This window comes from Chelonia mydas, chromosome 8 (assembly GCF_015237465.2).
Source record: "Chelonia mydas isolate rCheMyd1 chromosome 8, rCheMyd1.pri.v2, whole genome shotgun sequence".
Taxonomy (NCBI): Eukaryota; Metazoa; Chordata; order Testudines; family Cheloniidae; genus Chelonia; species Chelonia mydas.
Window position 1 is genome coordinate 688,413 of NC_057854.1, and position 23,890 is coordinate 712,302.

Genomic DNA, 23,890 nt, shown 5'->3' on the forward strand with positions numbered 1-23,890 from the left:
TGCTGAATGGTCACGGGCCCTGGGGAGGGTGTGCGTGGGGGGGGGGGGGGGGGGGTTGAATTTGTCTCATGCAGGAGAAGCCCTAGCCCCTGCTTGGTGTGCCTAGTGTCCTGGCATCAGTGTCTGCTCCCAGCCGGGAAACCCGGCGCCCTCACTGAGCTGCCGAAAGCGCCTCTCTCGCCCAGGCTCCTGTCTATGGCCAGCTCTGTCCACACCTCCTTGTGCAGGGGAGACGCAGGAGCCGACCTGCATTCCTGGTGCACGCTGGAAGGAGGCCGGCTGGTCCATGTGGCAATGGGGCTTCAGACCCGAGGCCAGAGTCCCGTCTGAAGCGGTGCAGGGGCTGGGCTGGCACCCAGGGAGGGACGAAGCACAGTGCTTAGAGTTGGGGTGCAGCAATCTGATTCCTGAATGGATGCACCTGACACCGCAGAACTGCCCAGCAAAGGGTGGGCTGAGCTGCACTGCGAGCTGCGCTGGCTTGCACAGGGGTGAGCTGGGAAGGGGGAACGGGTGGCGAGAAATGGGTGGGGAGGATCATATTGCTTACAGAGATAAGATGGCCATACTGGATGTGACCAAGTGGGAATCGTTTGTAATATCTCTATGGAGCCAGTGCATGCCTCAGTTTCCCCTATATGCTACATTGTTACTCAGTGTGGGAGAGGTGTCTGTTTGCTTTTAGGATAAGCTAAGACACAAGTGTGAATGGTGCCCAACTGGCTGGGCCTTAGTCCCCGTATCAGGGGAGCATCTGAGGAGACAATGGCAGATCCAATGGCCTGGACACTGACACCTAGCAACTAAGGCCCCAGAGGGATTTGGCTTGCTCCGTTTCTCAGCCCAGAACGAAGGACTGGGGGCACCAGGGTGTGAAATGTGGGCTGCGGGAAGCAGTCGGGGCACAGGTCAGACAGAGATGGAGCTTGAACTGAGGGGTTCAGTGCAGCTTGGCTGGGCTCTGAGCTGGTCAGAATGGACTGTGCTTTACCCTTCCTTCCTCTGGGCTACCCAAGGCTGCCTGCTGTTTTGATAATGCTGTGTGAATGTCACTGCAAATGCTTGCGGAAGTGCATGGACCAGTCTCTAGCAGGGTCTGTCTCGGTGGGACTCGCTGCCCGGATCTCACAGGATGGAGCAGGGGGGCTGTAGGCCCAGAGGTCCAGTCTAAGGAAGTGATGAAGCTGGGAGACTTACCCTAGTGGGTCTGGCACACAGAAGGGGTTTCTTCTCGAGACTGTTAAGGTGGGGCTATAGCACCAATCCTCTGACACTGGGTCAGACCAGTAGGCTATCTAGCCCAGTATCCTGTCTGCTGACAAAAAGAAAAGGCGTACTTGTGGTACCTTAGAGACTAACAAATTTATTTGAGCATAAGCTTTCGTGAGCTACAGCTCAATTCATCGGATGCATTCAGTGGAAAATACAGTGGAGAGATTTATAGACACAGAACACGAAACAAGGGGTGTTGCCGTACACACTGTAACGAGAGCGATCAGGGAAGGTGAGCTGTGACCAGCAGGAGAACGGGGGGGGACGGGACGACGGACTGTTCCTCCAGGAACTTACCCAGTACTTTTTTTGGCCCCGTTATTTGTTTGGCCTGCGCAACATCCCCTGGCCAATTCCACAAGTTGACTGTGTGTTGTGTAAAGAAAAAACGGTTACTCACTTTCTCATAACTGTTCTTCAAGAGGTGCTGTTCTCGTCCATTCCACATTAGGTGCGCGCGCCGCGTGCACGAGTGTCGGAAACTTTTTCCCTTAGCGGCTCCCGTTGGGGCCCCCCCGAGTGGCGCCACTGTGCCCCGCACAGATACCCCCACCGGCCCTACCCCCTCCAGTTCCTTCTTGCCGGCGACGCCAACAGAGGGGTGTGTGGGGGGGTGTGTGGAATGGACGTGAACAACACATCTCGAAGAACAGTAGTTACGAGAAGGTAAGTAACCGTTTTTTCTTCTTCGAGTGCTTGGTCACGTCCATTCCACGTTAGGTGAATCACAAGCTTACCTCTGGAGGAGGGGAGGAGTCACGGAACAACTGCTCGGAGGACTGCTCTGCCAACCGCTGCGTCCTCTCTGGCCTGCTAATTGACCGCGTAGTGGGTCGTGAAGGTGTGCACCGAAGACCAGGTGGCTGCTCTGCAGATCTCCTGGATCGGGACCTGTGCCAGTAACGCCGTGGAAGTCGCCTGCGCCCTGGTCGAGTGGACCGTGACCGCCGGGGCCGGAACACCTGCGAGCCCATAGCACGCCCGGCTGCAGCTTGTAATCCAAGACGAAATCCGCTGCGCCGACACTGGGAGGCCTTTTAACGTCTCGGCCACAGCCACAAACAGCTGTGCGGATTTGCGAAAGGGCTTGGTGCGCTCCAAGTAGAACGCCAGCGCTCAACGCACATCCAAGGTGTGCAAGCTGCGGTGACTCGGGTCCGTATTGGGTTTCGGGAAGAACACCGGCAGACAAACATCCTGGCCCAGATGCAATTGGGACACCACCTTAGGGAGGAACTTGGGGTGCGGCCGGAGCTGCACCTTGTCCTTGTGAAATACTGTGTACGGTGGCTCAGAGGTAAGGGCCCTCAGTTCGGACACCCTTCTGGCTGAGGTAACGGCAACCAGAAACGCCACCTTCCAGGAAAGGTGGAGGAGGGAACAGGTAGCGAGGGGCTTGAAAGGGGGTCCCATGAGTTTAGAAAGGACCAGGTTAAGGTTCCATGGAGGGACTGGGGGGCGGGAGTATGGGAACACCCTCTCCAACCCTTTAAGGAACCACCCCACCATTGGGTGGGGAAACACTGAGCCCCCTGAGAACCACCTCCACATGGCCCCACACCTCCACCTTGGATTGGCCCACCAGGAGCCAGTCATCGAGGTACGGGTACACCCGGATTCTCTGCCTCTGTAAGAAGGCCGCCACCACCGCCATGCACTTCGTGAACACCCTTGCGGCCGCAGCTAGACCAAATGGGAGAACCGCAAACTGATAATGTTCTCGGCCCACGGTGAAGCGTAGGAACCACCGATGTGCTGGGAAAATGGCGATATGAAAGTATGCGTCCTTCATGTCGAGGGTGGCGTACCAGTCCCCCGGACCCAGGGAAGGGATGATGGTGCTCAGAGAGACCATGAGGAATCGAGCCTTGACAGGAATTTGTTTAGCCCGCGCAGGTCTAGGATGGGGCGAAGGCCCCCTTTGGCCTTGGGGATGAGGAAGTACCGGGACCCCTTCCCCCTTAGGCTGTGCGGCACCGCCTCTACCGCCCCAGCCCGTAGCAGCGAGCAGACCTCCTCCTCTAGGAGATGCTCGTGAGAGGGGTCCCTGAAGAGGGACGGGGAAGGGGGCTGGAAGGGGGGGAGGGAGGCAAACTGCAGCGAGTACCCGTTCCGCACCGTGCGTAAGACCCAATGGTCTGATGTAATGGTGGACCATGCACGGGAGAAACGGGACAGGCGGTTCAGGAAACAAAGGGACGGATCCGGTGACTGGTCTGGTACGTTGTCCTCGAGTGCACCTTCCAAAGCCTGGCTTAGTGCCCGGCGGGGGTTTGTGCTGGCCCTGGTTCTGGCCCGGCGCATTATTGTTACCGTTGTTGTTGTGCTGTCGCCTGATATCCCTGCCTCGCCTACGGTAAGGCTCATGCCTACGGTGAGGCTGGTACTGGCATTGACGGGGAGGCTGCGGCTTAAAGGGCTTCCTCTGGGTCGCCAGGGTGTGCATACCCAGCGACTTGAGCGTAGCCCGCGAGACCTTGAGGCTATGCAGCCTCGTGTCTGTCTGGTCCGAGAAGAGGCCAGACCCTTCGAAGGGGAGGTCCTGGAGCGTATTCTGGACCTCGGGGGGCAGGCCTGACTCCTGGAGCCACGCCGAGCGCCTCACGACCACCCCGACGCGATTGTTCTAGCCGCCGCGTCTGCCGAATCCAGGGAGGCCTGGAGAGAGGTCTTGGCTACTGCCTTGCCCTTGCCCACCAGGGCGGTGAACTCCTGTTGGGAACCTTGCGGGAGGCTGTCCTTAAACTTCCCCACTGCCGCCCAGGAGTTGAAATTGTGCCTGTTGAGGATGGCCTGCTGGTTCACAATCCTCAACTGAAGGCCCCCTGACGAGTACACCTTTCTGCCAAAAAGGTCCAGGCGTTTCGCCTCCCTGGCCTAAGGGGCTGGGGCCTGCTGTCCATGGCGCTCCCTTTCGTTCACCACCGAGACCACCAGGGAGCATGGACTCGGGTGGCAGAAGAGGAACCCATAGCCCTTAGATGGGGCAAAGTATTTATGCTCCACTCCTTTAGCTGTTGGAGCGCTGGAGGCCGGGGTCTGCCATATAGTCTTATAGTTGGACTGAATGGTCTTAATGAGCGGGAGCTCTATTCTGGATTGACTTTCGGGGCTCAAAATGTCCACCATGGGGTCCTCGTGTTCAACTGTCTCCTCAGCCTGCAACCCCAAATTTTGGGCAACTCTGTGCAGCAGTTCCTGGTGGGCTCTATGGTCTATTGGCGGGGGGCTGGATACCTCTGTACCCGCCACGGCTTCACCGGGGGAAGATGAGGTTAGCTGCTGCTCGACCCCCTCTGGTTGGTCCTCCTGCTCCCCATCTCCCGTGGCAGGGGCCCCCGGCTCAGGCTGCGGCGGGAGTCCATGGGACGGCACCGGGCTCGGTGCCGGACTCTCTGGTCTAAGCCGGGGGGATGCTGGAGGCCTGGATACTGTTGCCTCCGCCACCGTCTGGTGTCGGTGCGGGGACCGGGACCGCTGCACCGAGTAACTTGCCCATCGTCTGCACTGAGCTCACTTAGGTCTGGGCTCGGTGGAGCTTGTGTCGCCGGGACCGCCTGTACCATGTCCTTCCCGCTCTTGTCGGTGCTCAGTGCCTTGGGAGGCACCAGCCTCCTGTGTGGGGAACGACCCCGCCTTCCTTTAGGCTGCGCCAGGGGCCGCACAGGGGAAGACGATTGGTGCCGGCGCCTCACCTGGTGCTCCGGGGCCAACAATTTACGGTGCTTCGCTGGTGCTGGGTCTCCTGACAGCTCCGGGGCACTACGCACCAAGGAAGCCTGAGCCGGCGTCGGGCCTCCATCAACAGACCTCCAAGCACCTAATCGCTTAAGTGTTCACAATCTATATTGAGACGACATAATATTAAATCTTGTTGTGACAGATAAAGGGACTGATCAAAGAACTAAAAATTAATGGTAACTTAGCTACACATGATCATGATTTGATCACATTTATAAAGTGCAAACAGAGTAAAGTCCAGATCGGTAAGATAGATATATACATACTTTGTGCTTTAAAAAGGCCAGGTTCACAAAGCTTCTGAGCCAAATCAACTGGGAGGAAGAATTTAATCAGAAAAATGTGAACGGTAATTGGCAGTTGTTTAAGAACACTTTACTAGGTGCTCCAAAAGCCACAATCCCACAATTGAGGAAGAAGGCCATATTGGTTAAAAACCAATCTTGTTTAGTGGGGAAGTGAAGGCAGCTATAAAAAACAAAAAACATGTATATAAAACAAATGGAAGAAAGGGAAGGAGACCAAAGCCCTGAGGTAAGTGGGGAAGTGGGATACTGGGAGGAAGCACGAGCAGGAGTGCGTGAGAGGGGAGGGCTCCTGCCTCATACTGAGAAAGAGGGACGATCAGCGAGTTATCTCAAGTGCCTATAGACAAAGGCAAGAAGCCTGGGAAACAAGCAGGGAGAACTGGAAGTCCTGGCACAGTCAAGGAATTATGATGTGATTGGAATAACAGAGACTTGGTGGGATAACTCACACGACTGGAGTACTGTCATGGATGGATATAAGCTGTTCAGGAAGGACAGGCAGGGCAGAAAAGGTGGGGGAATTGCACGGTATGTAAGAGAGCAGTACGACTGCTCAGAGTTCAAGTATGAAACTGCAGAAAAACCTGAGAGTCTCAGGATTAAGTTTAGAAGCGTGAGCAACAAGGGTGATGTCGTGGTGGGAGTCTACTATAGACCACCGGACCAGGAGGATGAGGTGGAAGAGGCTTTCTTCTGGCAACTTGCAGAAGTTACTAGATCGCACGCCCTGGTTCTCATGGGAGACGTCAATCACCCTGATATCTGCTGGGAGAGCAATACAGCGGTGCACAGACAATCCAGGAAGTTTTTGGAAAATGTAGGGGACAATTTCCTGGTGCAAGTGCTGGAGGAACCAACTAGGGGCAGAGCTCTTCTCGACCTGCTGCTCACAAACCAGGAAGAATTAGTAGGAGAAGCAAAAGTAGATGGGAACCTGGGAGGCAGTGACCATGAGATGGTCGAGTTCAGGATCCTGACACAAGGAAGAAAGGAAAGCAGCAGAATACGGACCCTGGACTTCAGAAAAGCAGACTTTGACTCCCTCAGGGAACTGATGGGCAAGATCCCCTGGGAGAATAACATGAGGGGGAAAAGAGTCCAGGAAAGCTGGCTGTATTTTAAAGAATCCTTATTGAGGTTACAGGGACAAACCATCCCGATGTGTAGAGAGAATAGTAAATATGGCAGGCGACCAGCTTGGCTTAACAGTGAAATCCTTGCTGATCTTAAATACAAAAAAGAAGCTTACAAGAAGTGGAAGATTGGACAAATGATCAGGGATGAGTATAAAAATATTGCTCGGGCATGCAGGAGTGAAATCAGGAAGGCCAAATCACACCTGGAGTTGCAGCTAGCAAGAGATGTTAAGAGTAACAAGAAGGGTTTCTTCAGGTATGTTAGCAACAAGAAGAAAGTCAAGGAAAGTGTGGGCCCCTTACTGAATGAGGGAGGCAACCTAGTGACAGAGGATGTGGAAAAAGCTAATGTACTCAATGCTTTTTTTGCCTCTGTCTTCACGAACAAGGTCAGCTCCCAGACTGCTGCACTGGGCAGCACAGCATGGGAAGGAGATGACCAGCCCTCTGTGGAGAAGAAGTGGTTCGGGACTATTTAGAAAAGCTGGACGAGCACAAGTCCATGGGGCCGGATGCGCTGCATCCGAGAGTGCTAAAGGAGTTGGCGGATGTGATTGCAGAGCCATTGGCCATTATCTCTGAAAACTCATGGCAATCGGGGGAGTCCCGGACGACTGGAAAAAGGCTAATGTAGTGCCCATCTTTAAAAAAGGGAAGGAGAAGGATCCTGGGAACTACAGGCCAGTCAGCCTCATCTCAGTCCCTGGAAAAATCATGGAGCAGGTCCTCAAGGAATCAATTCTGAAGCCCTTAGAGGAGAGGAAAGTGATCAGGAACAGTCAGCATGGATTCACCAAGGGCAAGTCATGCCTGACTAATCTAATTGCCTTCTGTGACAAGATAACTGGCTCTGTGGATGAAGGGAAAGCAGTGGACGTGTTGTTCCTTGACTTTAGCAAAGCTTTTGACACGGTATCCACAGTATTCTTGCCAGCAAGTTAAAGAAGGATGGGCTGGATGAATGGACTATAAGGTGGATAGAAAGCTGGCTAGATTGTCGGGCTCAACGGGTAGTGATCAATGGCTCCATGTCTAGTTGGCAGCCAGTATCAAGTGGAGTGCCCCAAGGGTCAGTCCCGGGGCCGGTTTTGTTCAATATCTTCATAAATGATTTAGAGGATGGTGTGGACTGTACCCTCAGCAAGTTTGCAGATGACACTAAACTGGAAGGAGAGGTAGATACGCTGGAGGGTAGGGATAGGATACAGAGGGACCTAGACAAATTGGAGGATTGGGCCAAAAGAAACCTGATGAAGTTCAACAAGGACAAGTGCAGAGTCCTGCACTTAGGATGGAAGAATCCAATGCACCACTACAGACTAGGGACCAAATGGGTCGGCAGCAGTTCTGCAGAAAAGGACCTAGGGGTTACAGTGGACGAGAAGCTGGATATGAGTCAACAGTGTGCCCTTGTTGCCAAGAAGGCCAATGGCATTTTAGGCTGTATAAGTAGGGGCATTGCCAGCAGATCGAGGGACGTGATCGTTCCCCTCTATTCGACATTGGTGAGGCCTCATCTGGAGTACTGTGTCCAGTTTTGGGCCCCACACTACAAGAAGGATGTGGAAAAACTGGAAAGAGTCCAGCGGAGGTCAACAAAAATGATTAGGGGACTGGAACACATGACTTATGAGGAAAGGCTGAGGGAACTGGAGATGTTTAGTCTGAGGAAGAGAAGAATGAGGGGGGATTTGATAGCTGCTTTCAACTACCTGAAAGGGGGTTCCAAAGAGGATGGATCTAGACTGTTCTCAGTGGTAGCAGATGACAGGACAAGGAGTAATGGTCTCAAGTTGCAGTGGGGGAGATTTAGGTTGGATATTAGGAAAAACTTTTTCACTAGGAGGGTGGTGAAACACTGGAATGTGTTACCTAGGGAGGTGGTGGAATCTCCTTCTTTAGAAGTTTTTAAGGTCAGGCTTGACAAAGTCCTGGTTGGGATGATTTAGTTGGTATTTGTCCTGCTTTGAGCAGGAGGTTGGACTAGATGACCTCCTGAGGTCCCTTCCAACCCTGACATTCTATGATTCTATAAGTTGATTGTAATATAACTCAGAAGACAGGAATTGTAGCAAATTGATAAGGGAAGCAAAGGGACACAAGGAGAAATCTACAGCCAGCAGAGTTAAGGACAATAAGAAGGCATTTTTTAAAGTAAACTAGGAACAAAAATAATCCAAACACTGGTACTGGTCCATTACTAGATGGAAATGGTAGAATTAGCAATAATAAAGCAAAAAAGGCAGAAGTGTTCAATAAATATTTCTGTTCAGTATTAGGGGGAAAAAAAGATGCTGTAGTCCTATCATATGATAACACTTTCCATTTATTGTCTCAGGATGATGTTAAACAGCATCCCTGACATTTTTCAGTCAGCAGGTCCAGATAACTTACATCCAAGAGTTTTAAAAGAGCTGGCTGAGGAGCTTGCTGGACTATTAATGTTGATTTTCAATAAGTCTTGGAGCACTGTGGAAGTTCCAAAGGACTGTAAGAAAGCTAATGTTGTGCCAATATTTGAAAAAAGAGTAAATGGTATCACTTCCATAATTATAGGCCTGTCAGCCTGACATTGATCCCGGGCAAGATAATGGAGCAGCTGAGCCAGGACTGGATGAATAAAGAATTAAAGGAGGGTGATATAATTAATCCCAATCAAAGTGGGTTTATGGAAAGTAGATGCTGTCAAACTAGTTTGATATCTTTTTTAGATGAGATTACTAGTTTGGTTAATAAAGGTAATCGTTGATGTAATAGACTGGGACATTTGCAAGGCATTTCACTTGGTACCACATGGCGTTTGATTTAAAAACTGGAAAGGTATGACATTCACAGGGCCCACATTCAGCGGACTAAAAGCTGGCTCGGTGCGAGGTCTCAAAATGTAATTGAGAATGGGGAATCAGCATGGAGCAGGTGCGTGCTAGTGGGGTCCCACAGGGATCAGTTCTTGGTCCTGCGCTATTGAACGTGTTTATTAACAACCTGAAAGAAACCATAAAATCAGCACTGTTAAATGTAACCCCTCTGGCAGGGGTGTTCTGAGTCCCTGGTCTACAGCGGTAATGGTGGCAGAGGCTCAGGACTCCATTTCCCAGAGTGCCTCAGGCCTAGGGCGGAGCTAGAACTGGCTGGCAGCACCACCAGAACCAATGATGTGCCAGAACTTAGAGACAAGGGTTTGGTTTTACCTTCCATGTGGGCTGTGTTTGGAATGGAACAGGGAGAGACGAGTCACAGCTGTGGGGGGGCCTTCTGCCCATCCTAAGGGAAGACTCTGAGCCCTGTGGGGGTTTGAACAGTGTCATCACAGCTGAGAACAGACACTCAGGAGGCTGTGGAGCGAGTCCTGGCCATGGCCTAGCTGCCCACTGGAACCCAGACCGGAGAGCCGCAAGGACGGTTTGACCATCGGGAGGGACACTGTAAGAACACCCCTGGTTGTTTAGTTTGTTGTTGTTTTAAGAAGCCCCTGCTTGCAGCGCAGCACCATCCCTCAGAGCCCGAGCCTGAGCTCACTGCTTCCCCAGCCAAGTGCTGGGAGGGGGCACAGGCTGTAAATGTTGGGAGGGGCAGAGTTTGTGTATTGTTCATTTTGGCTTTTATCATCCTGATCCCTTTGCTCATTGTCCCCTGCCCTGAGTTCCCCACACCAGTTACTCTGGGCCTTGGGATAGCTATTTGAGTTTGTTGTGCTCTGACTGACACGCCTCTGGATGAGATTGGCTGTTGGATATTTTCCCAAGGGACAAGCCCTCTGTGTTCTCTGCACTGGGAGGGGTTTCCTTGGGTGGAGGCACCAGGCACCCTTATAGGTGAGCCCAGGACCCAAACCCCAGAGGAGAAAAGGGAGAAGGCTGCAGCCACACTGCAAAGCTGGGTTACATAAAGTTTGCAGATGACACAACAACTGGGGGAGTGATAAATAACGAAGAGGACAGGTTACTGATTCACAGGGATATGGACCATGTGGTAAGCTGGGTGCAATCAAACAACGGGCATTTTAATTTGACTACTTGTCAATGGGTACTCCTAGGAGCAAAGAACGTCTGCCATACTTACTGGGTGCGGGGACAGGATGACACTCTAGCTGGGGATGCAGCGACTTTGAAAAAGATTTGGGGGTCGTGGTGGCTAATCAGCTGAACATGAGCTCTCAGTGTCATGCTGTGGCCAAAAGGGCTAATGCCTTCCTGGGGTGCATCAACAGGGGAATCTCGAGTAGGAGGAGGGAGGTTATTTTACCTCCACATTTGGCCCTGGTGCGACCACTGCTGGAACCGTGTCTAGTTCTGGTGTCTATAATCCAAGAAGGATGTGGCTAAATTGGAGAGATTTAGTGAAGAGCTGCAAGAATGGTCAAAGGATTAGAAAAGATTCTTGTAGTGATATATTCAAGGAGCTCAATCTCTAACAGAGCCCCATTTATCTGATCTAATTGGGAATGGGGCCAGATCGGATCATCACAAATTTGGATAATCCGGAAAAATGCGAGGTTGCAGTGCCATCTAGTGGCCACAGGAGAGATCTGCTTCTGGACCTGTGTGCGCAGGTGGTTCCCTTAATATAGAGGGCTGGATAACGGAGGGTCGAATAAACCGGGTTCTACCGTATTTAGCCTAATAAAGAGAAGGTTAAAGGATGACTTGATTGCAGTCTATAAGTAACAACAAGGGGAACAAATATTTCATAATGGGCTCTTCAATCTCACAGAGAAAGGGATAACACAATAGCAGGAAGTGGAAGCTAGATAAATTCAGACTGGAAATAAGATATACATTTTTAACAGTGAGAGGAATTAACCACTGGAACAATTTAGCAAGGGGTGTGGTGGATTCTCCATAACTGGCATTTTTTAAACGGAGATGGGATGTTTTTCTAAAAGATCTGCTGTAGCAATTACTTGGGGAGGTTCTGTGGCCTGTGCTATGCAGGGGGTCAGATTAGATCATCACAATGTCCCTTCTGGCCTGAGAATCTATGAATCTCACAGATGTTATGCAAAATACAGAAGGCACTTATCACATGAGACCCATAATGAGAAACATCCAGCCTTGTCATGAGGCACCACCACCTTCCCTTCAGCCTTCAAACACACACTCCACTGTCATTCTGCAGCTACTCTAGGTAAAATTAAACCACTTTCTCTTGGCAAAGCGACAGGTTTCAGAGTAGCAGCCATGTTAGTCTGTATCCGCAAAAGAAAAGGAGTACTTGTGGCACCTGAGAGACTAACAAATTATTTGAGCATAGGCTTTCGTGAGCTACGAAAGGATATGGGTATCCTTTAAAAGGCTTCAGGAGCCAAGGAAGCAAAGGGTAAGCTGTGTCTTCCAGAATGACAGGAGGAATCATAACTCCGCTAATGTCCATAATGGTCTATGCAGCAAGCAAGTCTGAGTTTCTATAGATCCTGGTGTCATGGATCTTTCCAGACACCCCACATTAACACTGGTGGATCTTCCATGGTGATCAACATTACAACACCGTGGAGAAACACTCCTTCCTGTTAATTGTCTTTGGCCTGGTGTAGAGGACAAAGAATAAGGGTGTGTGTCCCCTAAATAGCCCCAGACAGTTTGGGAACCCTATCCTTGCAGAACCAGCAATAGCTTCCTGTGCATTGTCAAGCTTTGACCCAGAACAACAGCATCTTCCTCATAGCATCACAAACCTCCGTGACAACAGCCCTGAGAGTTGATCTACCATCACCCAACCGGTTGCTGCAGCCAAACTATATCAACCATTTAAATCCATCAAGACTCAACAGGAGGTTTTTGACAAAAGTAGAGACCTTTTTCACCTTCTAGATCAAACCAGGCAAGAGTGCAGGATAGAAACTGTGTCCAAACTGAATCTCACACATTCCAGCTACACCACCTGGGAAATGATTAAGAGACTGTGCAGAGATTCTCGTCTGGACAAGAGGGAATACCCAATCTGCAAACTCCATCACATCCCAGCTAGCCAATGGCAGGGCTCCTAATCAAGACAAAGCTTTCAGCCATCCAGCTGACATAGTGGTTGATGAGAGATGGCAGGCTTCGAGTGTAGACACAAACCTCATGGCTTCTTTCACTGACCAAGAGTTCGACATAGGTATACATCAACTGCAGCAGAACAAGGCTCCTGGGCTAGAGAACATCCACAATGAGTTTGTCTCTCATTTGGGGCCAGTCACCAAAAGCTGGTTATACCCAGAACTGCAGCATCCCAAAAGCCCGGCATAGAGCACAGGTCATAACTGTTCTCAAGACGGGGAAACCATTGACAGACCCAATGAGCTACTGCCTGATTTATCTGCTGTCTTCCCCCATAAACTGAGGGAAGAACTAATCCTGATGCAGATTCATGAGGTGGTTGATCCAGCTGGATTCAGAAGGGGATGATGCACCCAAGATCAGGTATTTCGTCTGATTCAGGACAGAGATGAATTTAGCACCTCGCGTTGCTAGTGGCTGTTTGAACTATACACCAATTCCAGTCTGTACGTGCTTGCACACAGTTCTACCAGCTGTTAAGTCTCTTTCCATCTGTCACTGCTGTCCAAGCATACAATTACATCTCCATTACGCTACGAATCCTATGGCTATCTCCACCCCATTCTCAGACCGGGAACAACACACTGTGTCAGCTCAAAGGGCTGCTCATATTCAGGAGAGGCATCCACCCTTGTGGTCCAGGATGGGATGCTGAGGTTGATCTCTTGACACTCCTTTGCTACAAAAAGAAAAGGAGGACTTGTGGAACCTTAGAGACTAACAAATTTATTTGAGCATAAACTTTCGTGAGCTACAGCTCACTTCATCGGATGCTACAGCCGCTCACACGCTCTCAGCCCTTTCCTGTGCCTGGATGATCAGTGCCACCAGGGAACCGAAAATCAAGTCCCTACAGAGTGGAAGCATCGGTGTCAATTCAGGAATCCATCACTGCACCTGCCTTCTTGTCCACTTGATTGTAGATGCTGGACCAAGCTCAACAGGCTACTCTCTGGCTCAACCAGAATTGCCACAACCATGGACTCACTTGGCCTGGTTTCCTTCCCATGCGGAGTACGGGGCAGCATCACAGGGTATAACTCAGGGTGGAAAAGTGCCCAACCCAATTTGACGCTATACCCCATATTCTTTATGGAAATATCCGTAGGATATGAATATGGCATAACAGATATATTTCATGCAAGATGGGTCATGTGAGGTTTCATTGGAAAGGTTATGATTTACTGAATGTGATTATCCTGTTTGTATGCATGTATCATTTCTGTATCTAAAGTTAGGACTGTTGACTATGTAACAATTACAACTGTGTGTGTATTTGGGAGACACCCACCAGGCAACAGGCCATCAGACTTGATGGACCATTAGGAAGAAACAATGAGACTTTGAAGATACTAATCTCTCTCCTTACTGAGAGGGGTCCTGGGACATAACTGTGACACTACTAGGTCAGGTGGTCCAGTCACCTGGTACTAAACACCACCCTGGACACTGCTGGTACTTTTCCACTGGAAACAAAGGCTTCCCGCCTTATGTAAATTCTATTTAAGGCTGGGGAGTAAGGCAAACAGGACTCTTCTCCATTGCCTTCCTGCCAAAGAAGACAGACTGCTGAAAGTACCTGACAAGACAGAGGAACTGAGCTGAGGGAAAGGCAATGGCTGAGTCCAAACTAAGACAGGAATCTAGTCTGTAAAGAGAAATACCTGGAACTCTAAGCTACAGAAACTCTTCAACTTGCCTAAAACAACATTTTGGGTGAAAAATTACTTCTTGAAACCAAAAAACAAAAACAATGAGGAGTACTAGTGGCACCTTAGAGACTAACAAATGCATCTGATGAAGTGGATTTTAGCCCATGAAAGCTTAGGCCCAAATAAATTTGTTAGTCTCCCAAGGTGCCACTAGTACTCCTCATTGTTTTTGCTGATACAGATTAACACAGCTACCACTTCTTGAAACCTGTCTCTTTAAGATCTTAAGCTTAGTATGTGTCTTTTGTTTTATTTGCTTAGTAATCTGCTCTGTTTGCTATTGCTTATAATCACTTAAAATCCGCCTTTTAAATGTAATAAACTTGTTTTTGTTTATTAGTAAACACAGTTTGTGCCATTTATAACTGGGGGGGGGGGGCAAGAAGTTGTGCTTATCTTCCTCCACATTGAGGAAGGGCGTGAATTTGTGCTTACACTGCACAGATTTCTCTACCATGCAAGACAATGGTATATTGGGTGTACTTTCCAGAGGGGATCTGCACGTGAGTGCTGGGCAATTTCCTAGCTGAGTCATCCCATAGAGAGCTGTTTGCAGACTCTGTGTAATGATTGTACAACTGATGCGTCCTTACCTATCGTGTGTGTGCTGCCTGAGGCTGGTGAGCCTAATTTAGAAAAACAGGGTGAGGGAGCCCAGGCTAGTGGAGCAGTCAGGCTCAGTGAAACCCCAGTACATCAGGTGGCACCCCAGAAGGGAAGTCCAACCTGTCACACCGACCTCTGGAGGGCCGTCTACCATGCCTAGATTCCCTCAATACAAAAGCCATCGTGTGGTTACAAAACACTGGACATCGAGCTGTGATGTTTGCGTATGAGAGGAAGTAGCTAATCGGGGGTGGGAAGCTTCCAGGTGGTGATGGCAGCACGCGTCACTACACTGAGGGGAGCTCTCACGTTCATGTTCTCACACCGTCCCTCCAGGGTTAGTGCTGTGCAGATTTCTAGAAAACTGACCTTTGTCATCTTGAAGTTCTGCAGACAGTGAAGAGTGAGGGGCTGTCCCATCAGTCACTGCAGAGCCCAGAACGGGTATACCACCAAGCAAAGCTGCCCCAGGTAAATGCTCTGCAGAAGTAAACTGCCCCACAGCTACGGCCTGCCCCTCCTCACACCCCAGCCCCACAGCTACCACCTGCCCCTCCCCACACCCCAGTTACCGACCTGCCCCTCCCCACACCCCAGCCCCACAGCTACTGCCTGCTCCTCCCCACACCCCAGTTACCGACCTGCCCCTCCCCACACCTACCGCATCCTCCGCCCCACAGCTACCGCCTGCCCCTCCTCACACCCCAGCCCCACAGCTACCGCCCGCTCCTCCCCACACCCCAGTTACCGCCCTGCCCCTCCCCACACCCCAGCCCCACAGCTACCGCCCGCTCCTCCCCACACCCCAGTTACCGCCCTGCCCCTCCCCACACCCCAACCCCACAGCTACCACCTGCCCCTCCCCACACCCCAGTTACCGACCTGCCCCTCCCCACACCCCAGCCCCACAGCTACTGCCTGCTCCTCCCCACACCCCAGTTACCGATCTGCCCCTCCCCACACCTACCGCATCCTCCACCCCACAGCTACCGCCTGCCCCTCCCCACACCCCAGTTACTGCTCTGCCCCTCCTCACACCCCAGCCCCACAGCTACCGCCTGCCCCTCCCCACACCCCAGTTACCGCTCTGCCCCTCCTCACACCCCAGCCCCACAGCTACCGCCCGCTCCTCCCCACACCCCAGTTACCACCCTGCCCTCCCCACAGCTACCGCCTGCTCCTCCCAACACCCAGCCCCACAGCTACCGCCTGTCCGCCCCACAGCTACCACCCGCTCCTCCCCACACCCCAGTTACCACCTTGCCCCTCCCCATCCCCCAACCCCACAGCCACCACCTGCCCCTCCCCCCACCCCAGTTACCACCCTGCCCCTCCCCATCCCCCACTTTGTGGGCCCCAGCCCGACTCTGCCGCACGCGCTAAGATGGGCAACTACTGGGGGGTTTCATATCTTCATAAATGATCTGGAGGATGGTGTGGATTGCACTCTCAGCAAATTTGTGGATGACACTAAACTAGGAGGAGCGGTAGATACGCTGGAGGGCAGGGATAGGATACAGAGGGACCTAGACAAATTGGAGGATTGGGCCAAAAGAAATCTGATGAGGTTCAATAAGGACAAGTGCAGAGTCCTGCACTTAGGACGGAAGAACCCAATGCACCGCTACAGACTAGGGACCGAATGGCTAGGCAGCAGTTCGGCAGAAAAGGACCTAGGGGTGACAGTGGACGAGAAGCTGGATATGAGTCAGCAGTGTGCCCTTGTTGCCAAGAAGGCCAATGGCATTTTGGGATGTATAAGTAGGGGCATAGCGAGCAGATCGAGGGACGTGATCGTTCCCCTCTATTCGACACTGGTGAGGCCTCATCTGGAGTACTGTGTCCAGTTTTGGGCCCCACACTACAAGAAGGATGTGGAAAATTGGAAAGAGTCCAGTGGAGGGCAACAAAAATGATTAGGGGACTGGAACACATCACTTATGAGGAGAGGCTGAGGGAACTGGGATTGTTTAGTCTGCAGAAGAGAAGAATGAGGGGGGATTTGATAGCTGCTTTCAACTACCTGGAAGGGGGTTCCAAAGAGGATGGCTCTAGACTGTTCTCAGCGGTGGCAGATGACAGAATAAGGAGTAATGGTCTCAAGTTGCAGTGGGGGTGGTTTAGGTTGGATATTAGGAAAAACTTTCACTCGGAGGGTGGTGAAGCCCCGGAAGGGGTTCCCTAGGGCGGCGGGGGAATCTCCTTCCTCTGAGGTTTCCAAGCCCGGCTCGGCGAAGCCCCGGCCGGGATGACTGAGTCGGGACCGGTCCTGCTCTGGGCCGGGGCTAGGCTCGGAGCGCCTGAGGCCGCTGCCCGCCGGACGTTCCGCGTTTCGGAGGAGCAGCAGCCGGGCCAGGCGGCAGCCGCGGCAGGAAGAGCGGGGTTCGGGCACCCCAGGGACTCACCCGTTCCTTGGGGCGGCAGCGGGGAGCGAGGCGGCCGGACCCAGGCAGGCCGCCGGTGCAGGGCTGCGGCCCCGGACGCTCGGATGAATCGGCTCGTCCCCAGGTGCCCGCCTCCCCCTGCTCCTATTGGGGGGTGACGCCTGGCCGCTCCGCCCTGTCACACCCGCCTCGCGGCAGAGTGGCAGCTGGGCCTCCAATCAGGTGTCTGCTCCGCCTGGTAGGCGGGGTCCCTTCCTCACATAGCTCATGACGGTCCAATCCGCGAAAGCGCTGAATTTGCGTTATGCTGATTGGCAGCTCCCTGACCTATCAGACTCCTCTGACACTGCAGGGGCCAGGCTTAGCCAATCGCCGCGCGCTAACACACACACACGCACACACACACACAGCTCTCGGTCCCCGCCCCTGTACACCTCCCTCACCTATGGGCCAATAGGAGCGGAGCGGCGCGTAGGGGGCGGGGTCCGTGCGCCGTGCGGCCCAATGAGGGGGCGGCGCGGGAGGCGAGTGCGCGGGGATTGCTGCGCTCAGGTAAACAGTGGGCGGGGCGAGCGGCCGGGGCGGGGCGGGGCCGGCGGCGGAGGCGGGCGCCGAGCCGGAGCCGGAGCCGGAGCCGGAGGCGTCGCGAGCCCGGCCGGGGAGGAGGCGGCGCCGCCCCGGGCCCCATGGAGCTGGAGAACATCGTCGCCAACACGGTCCTGCTCAAGGCGCGCGAAGGTGCGGCCGGGCCCCGCCCGCTGCCTTGGGGCTCGCCGGCCGCGCGTGGGGGCGGGGGCCCCGGGGCCGCGTGTGAAGGGGGGGCGGTGGGGGGCCCGGGACCGGATGTGAAAGGGGCAGTGGGGGTCTGGGAGGCCCGGGATCGGGTGTGGAGGGGGAGCAGGCGCGGTGGGTGGGAGGCCCGGGGGTGGGTGTGAAGGGGGGGGTCCGGGCCCGGGTGTGAAGGGGGCAGTGGGGGTCTGGGAGGCCCGGGGCCGCGTGTGAAGGGGGAGCAGGCACCGTGGGTGGGAGGCCCGGGGGTGGGTGTGAAGGGGGGCCAGTGGGGGGGGGGCCCGGGACCGGGTGTGAAGGGGGAGCAGGCGTGGTGGGTGGGAGGCCCGGGGGTGGGTTTGAAGGGGGGGGTCCGGGCCCGGGGGTGGGTTTGAAGGGGGGGGTCCGGGCCCGGGTGTGAAGGGGGAGCGGGCACGGTGGGGGGGGGTCCGGGGGGTGTGTGTGGAGGGATGGGGGCCCGGGGGTGGGTGTTAAAGGGGCAGTGGGGGTCTGGGAGGCCCGGGGCCGCGTGTGAAGGGGGAGCAGGCGCGGTGGGTGGGGGGCCCGGGACTGGGTGTTAAAGGGGCAGTGGGGGTCTGGGAGGCCCGGGGCCGTGTGTGAAGGGGGAGCAGGCGCGGTGGGTGGGGGGCCCGGGACTGGGTGTTAAAGGGGCAGTGGGGGTCTGGGAGGCCCGGGGCCGTGTGTGAAGGGGGAGCAGGCGCGGTGGGGGGGGCCTGGGGGTGGGTGTGAAGGGGGAGCAGGCGCGGTGGGGGGGGCCCGGGGTGTGTGTGGAGGGGGGGGGGCCCGGGATCGGGTGTGGAGGGGGAGCAGGCACAGTGGCGGGGGGGCCCGGGGTGTGTGTGTGGAGGGGTGGGGGGCCCGGGACTGGGTGTTAAAGGGGCAGTGGGGGTCTGGGAGGCCCGGGGCCGCGTGTGAAGGGGGAGCAGGCACCGTGGGTGGGAGGCCCGGGGGTGGGTGTGAAGGGGGGCCGGTGGGGGGGGGCCCGGGACCGGGTGTGAAGGGGGAGCAGGCACCGTGGGTGGGAGGCCCGGGGGTGGGTGTGAAGGGGGGCCGGTGGGGGGGGGGGCCCGGGACCGGGTGTGAAGGGGGAGCAGGCGTGGTGGGTGGGAGGCCCAGGGGTGGGTGTGAAGGGGCGTCGGTGGGGGGGGGGCGGCCCCGGGGCCACGTGTGAAGGGGGAGCAGGCGTGATGGGTGGGAGGCCCGGGGGTGGGTTTGAAGGGGGGGGCCGGGCCCGGGTGTGAAGGGGGGGCAGTGGGGGTCTGGGAGGCCCGGGGCAGTGGGTAAAGGGGTGCTTGGTAGGGGAGATGGTCGGGGATGGTTTGGCTTTGGCCAAGCCACAGAGCACATACAGGAGCGGCAATCTCCGAGGCCCAGCTAAGGCCTGGGCATGTGGCTGTGGCATGTGTGGGCGCTGCGGTGGGGCTGGTTAGAAGCAGTGTTTCTGCTGCAGGAGACGTATGGAGAGGACTTGGGGTCAGTGACAGGGTTATTGATAGTGGAGGCAGTTGGGAGGCCCGAGTGGAGGAGGAAGGCAGAGTGGCTGGCCTGGGGGAAGCTCTTGTTGCACAAGCTTCTGCCTGTGAGATGTACGCAGGAAGCTGAGCTTTAGCCACAAGCTGACATGGTTGGGGCAGGCAGAGAGAGGGGCATTTGTGGTGTCTGAAGAGAATCAGGGTGAGTTAGCTAAGGGAGTTGTTGGAGGCTGTTGGGCTGTATTGGGGATCAAGGATGTGCCTTGAATTAAGCATCTTCACTAGCAAAAAGAGGGTAATTGTGCTGAGGGATCTGGGTCCTAGACCCAAAACCAGTCAGGGATGTTGAGGGGAAAAACCTTTCCTAAGGGTTGGTCAGAGGGTGGTGGTCATGCTGGGATATGAGGTGGATAGTGGCACTTTTTAGAGAGCTGGAGAAGGTTCCAAAGGCAAAGAAATTGCTGAGAGTGGAGACAATGTAGGGAGGGGACCTGTGTTTAAATGACAGAAGGAAGGGAGTCTGGAGAATGGATTATGTTGGGTGTGGCTGAGCATGTCCAATAGATTGGAGTGTATATGGATAACCTGGGTGAGATTTTCGGAGAAATTTGAGTGACGCCCCTGAGCGTGGGTGTCAGCCTGGCACTTGTTACCTGGGTTCACAACCTGGCATCTTGCTGGATCCTTTGCTGCTGGATGTCCAGGTGCCAGTTAAGAAAACCTTTCATCACTTTTGCCTGGAGTCTGGGTGAGGGACTTAGCAGCAGGTATCTAGGTCTGTCATCTCGGAGTTGGGTCACTGGAATGAGCTATACATGGGCTACATCTTCAAAGGAGCCTGTTACGTTCTGTTCAGCCCAAACTCTCCAGTGGGTAAACAAGGTTTTATTAAGCCTGAGACAAGTGGAAATGTTTGACATCTTAAAAGTCTAGTGGAACATGTTGTTTTTAAACAAATAACCCTTCTCCAGCCACGTGTGCCACCCAAACACTGGAGCACTGAACTCCAGAGCGGGACTATCATTTTACCAGCTGAGCAAGATGCATAAACCGTGTCCCAGATGTGAACTGACTTCTAGAGATTCTTTCCCTTCTGATAACTCTGAGTGCTGATAGTAACACAAGGAGAGGTTTATTTACATCATATGATTTTTTCGTTGACAGTGCCTCATCTGGAGACTGCAGCTTATGAACTTTCCCAGGGGAAGCATCTCTCACTGGTTTTCTGTGACCTACACAGGCTAGCAGCCCATTTCCATGGGATGTTTATGATGGCTTTGACCTATAAAGCCCTGGACAGTTTGGGTCTTGCCTCCTTTAGAGACTATCTTTGTCCTTGTATGATTCCACAGCAGCTGTGTTCACCAGGAGTGCACAAGCTCACAGGCCCATGGCTTATGCAAGAGAAGCCTAGGGCGGGGTACTTTTGGTGAAAAGTTCTTGACTTCCCTCTCCTTGGTCTGCCAGGTCCTGGATTGGACAGCCTGGCTGCGTTCAGCCCAGGATTGCCATTGGGGAGGCTATAAGGTGGTGCTGTGCCTAGTTTATCACGTTGTCTTTAGTTTTTGTGCATGTCCTAAAAAGGTTATAACTAAATGCCTCGAATCTGTGGGGTGGGTAAGGAAGGGAAAAGTATTAGGGATGCTCCGGTAGAGGAAATACCAACACGAATTAGATTTGTCAGTTTCAGAGAAGGAAGCCAACTGCTTACCCTACTTTTTCCTGGTCAGATGAATGTGGAGAAGAGGCTGTATGAGGTGGAAGACGGCGGACGACTGGCCAGCACTCTTGGCAGTGCTCTCTCTAGTCTGAGCTTTTAGTCCTACAAGCAGAGAGGCCATGTCACTGGCAGCCCACTGGAAGCATGCATCTGCTCAGTCATCATTGCAAACCTCCCCCTCTTTCTCCCTCACAGAGCTCTTGATTATGTTGTCAGGAGACCCCTTTCTAATCTGAGGTGTGAGGATCCTCTCCCCTCCCTTTCGCTTTCCCTGTAAGTTTTCTGCCCTGTGCAACTCTTCACAGGCCTTGCTGCATGGTCTGAAAATGGCTGGGATGTCGATGAGGACAAGTATGCAGGTCAAAGCTTCCTGGCTCACAGTGCCACTGTGGCCAAGCATGCGCTCAGTTGCCAAGGAGAAGCAATAGTGCTGTTTTCAACAGTTGGCACAGGAGAAGTTTGCACGTAGTGCCTAGTGTTCACTCTTGCCCTTCCCATTGCTGTCTTCACCACTTGTACCTTGATGGATGCACAAACCAGCTACCAGTGAAATTCTGGTGCTGTGTAGTCACCCTCAACCTTGTTGGCCTTATCCTTATTTAGTATGGATCCAGATCTCAACCTGCATTCAGTGGTAACTGTGGAGACTCCCTCTTCATCCGCTAGCTGCGCTATGGGGCAGAATTACTCACTGAGGGTTTGCTGTGGGCTGGGCATTATTAGATTTCCTTGGATGTATTTTCAGTCCTGGAGGACAGCTGGCTTTTGGTTTCTTCATCACAGTCTGAGATACTAGAGAGTCTGAATATCTTATGCTGTTGGATGCTCTGATTCTAGATTTCTGCCCTGACGTGGTTACTGAAGGAGACGCGCAGATAGGGCATCGTATCTGTTGATGCAGAGAAAAGCAAGAGCCGGACATGACTAGTCATGTATATGGCTTACAAGAATATGCAGTTATAACAGTTAATGCAAACAGAGTTTGGAAGGGATAAAAACTCATGCTTTGCGGGTTAAACTTGTTAGGGACTAGGATGAGACCTACATGGTAGGTAGTTTACCTCACTTCTGCTACTGCTGGGTTTCTTTTAACTTCCCAGAGGCGTCTGGTGTTGGCCTGTCAGAGGCAAGATATTGGACTAGATGGACTGCAGGTATGATCTGGCCTGGTGATGCCTTTGTTGCCAACGATCAGCCTGGACCCTGGAATTTGATTTCTAGACTTCTTGTATGTCATTCTGAACCCCGAGGATTGTGGACTTCACTGATTAAGAGGCTGGTGAACTCTACAGGGCTGGTAGGATAAACTTGTCCCTATATGAAGCCCCAGAACTTGGTGTCCAGTCCTGCACTCAAGTGGCTGTGAGACTGGCGCACCTATCTGCTTGCCACTGTTCCTTACTGCCTATGTTGCACCAGGAACTCAAGACCCTTTAGGGTTTCTGCATCTCTGGGCAGCAATTCCTCTGTCAACAAAGCCATTTACACACCACACTGTGGATCTCAGTGGTTCTAGAGCCTGTCCCAGAGGCTGCTGCTGTCATAAAGGCAAAGGAGCAAAGCCTGGCTCTGCAGTCTCTTGGGCAAAATGGTAGATTTCAGCCTGACAATCCAACTACCTCTGTAGTGGCCCTCTCCACCCCAGTGCTGATCCCAAAACTTTATAAGTGCACGTCCCACTCCTTTGCTGACTCCTGTAGTGACCATGGGCCTCAGTCTTCTGCAAAACGGAGCAGGCTCTGCCAGGTGCTGAGGCTGAATTCCAGGACTTCTGAGTTGGGTGGCAGGCTAGTAGCAACAGAATTGTGTGAAACGTGGAGCTGGCTAGAGGTGCAAGTTGACTGTGAGGGTGATTAGCCATTGGAACAGCTTACCACTGGAAGTGGTGAATTCATTATCACGTGAAGCCATTAAATCAAGGCTGGTTGTCTTTCTAAAAGAGATCTAGTTCAACCCCATGTTACTGAGCTCGATAGTGTCACTTATTGAGTGAAGAAGAAGAAGAATTCCCTTCACTGCTGGAATAGGGGGTGAAATTCTCTGGCCTCTATTATGTAGGAGGTCAGACCAAGTGAACAGAGAATGGCCCCTGCTGGATTTGAAGTCTATGAAAAGGTTTTGAAGATGAGGGTTTTTGGGGAAAAACAAAAGCTGAATAGGGACATGGGCAGAGAAACTCCTCAAGCTACTTGAAAATCAGCTTTGGGGTAGAAACCCCAGGGAAGGTAGAAGACTCAGGCCAGGTAATCCCAGAGCTATGTGCCAATGAGGTGGGAAACTGAAATCGCTTTAGTGTTGGACTTAGATATGGAAGGATCCAGTGTCTGAAGAGACATGCTATCAAAACCTCCAGAGTAGTGGTGGACAACCTGTGCCTGTCAGGGTAATGTGCTGGTGGGCTGCGAGACAGTGTTTACTTTGACCGTCTGCAGGCACGGCCGCCTGCAGCTCCCAGTGGCCACAGTTCCAGAGGAAACTAGGTGGCAGCAATTATCTTGCTCTCAGATTCAAGAGATGTGAAAGGAACCCTGCTCCTGCACTGACTGCCATAAACTGCTGATTTCCAGAGACTGGAGTCAGTTACTCATACATGGGGAAATGGGGGAGCCACAGCCTTGGTTCTGGGCAACTATTCAGCAAGGAGCTTAGCCGGCCCTTCTGCTTCTGCTATTAACAGTCACTTTCCATGGGCGACTGGGTGCAGTTAAG

At 53.2% G+C, this 23,890-nt stretch overlaps 2 protein-coding genes across 4 annotated transcripts in view; one reads left to right on the forward strand and one right to left on the reverse strand.

Annotated features, from left to right (window-relative positions):
* Positions 1-109: 109 nt before the first annotated feature.
* LOC122461465 lies at positions 110-17,314 on the reverse strand. Its single transcript, XM_043521217.1, has 2 exons — positions 17,222-17,314; positions 110-5,115 (listed from the first exon to the last, which is right to left on the reverse strand). The coding sequence occupies exon 2, from the start codon at positions 3,716-3,718 to the stop codon at positions 2,762-2,764; it is 957 nt and encodes a 318-aa protein (XP_043377152.1). The 5' UTR covers positions 3,719-5,115; positions 17,222-17,314; the 3' UTR covers positions 110-2,761.
* Positions 17,315-17,776: 462 nt separating this feature from the next.
* Positions 17,777-23,890, forward strand: part of GRK6 (G protein-coupled receptor kinase 6) — a 31,224-nt gene continuing 25,110 nt past the window's right edge. For 2 of the 3 annotated variants that reach the window (XM_043521218.1, XM_037906953.2), the window contains exon 1: positions 17,777-17,938. In XM_043521218.1, coding sequence (XP_043377153.1) covers positions 17,887-17,938 — 52 coding nt within the window. In that variant the 5' untranslated portion in view covers positions 17,777-17,886. The remainder of the gene's footprint in view (positions 17,939-23,890) is intronic. The other variant, XM_037906952.2, reaches the window with a different exon arrangement.

Bases quoted from the DNA above. Each gene is read 5' to 3' on its own strand.
- LOC122461465 (XM_043521217.1), bottom strand. From the start codon at position 3,718: ATGCACACCCTGGCGACCCAGAGGAAGCCCTTTAAGCCGCAGCCTCCC.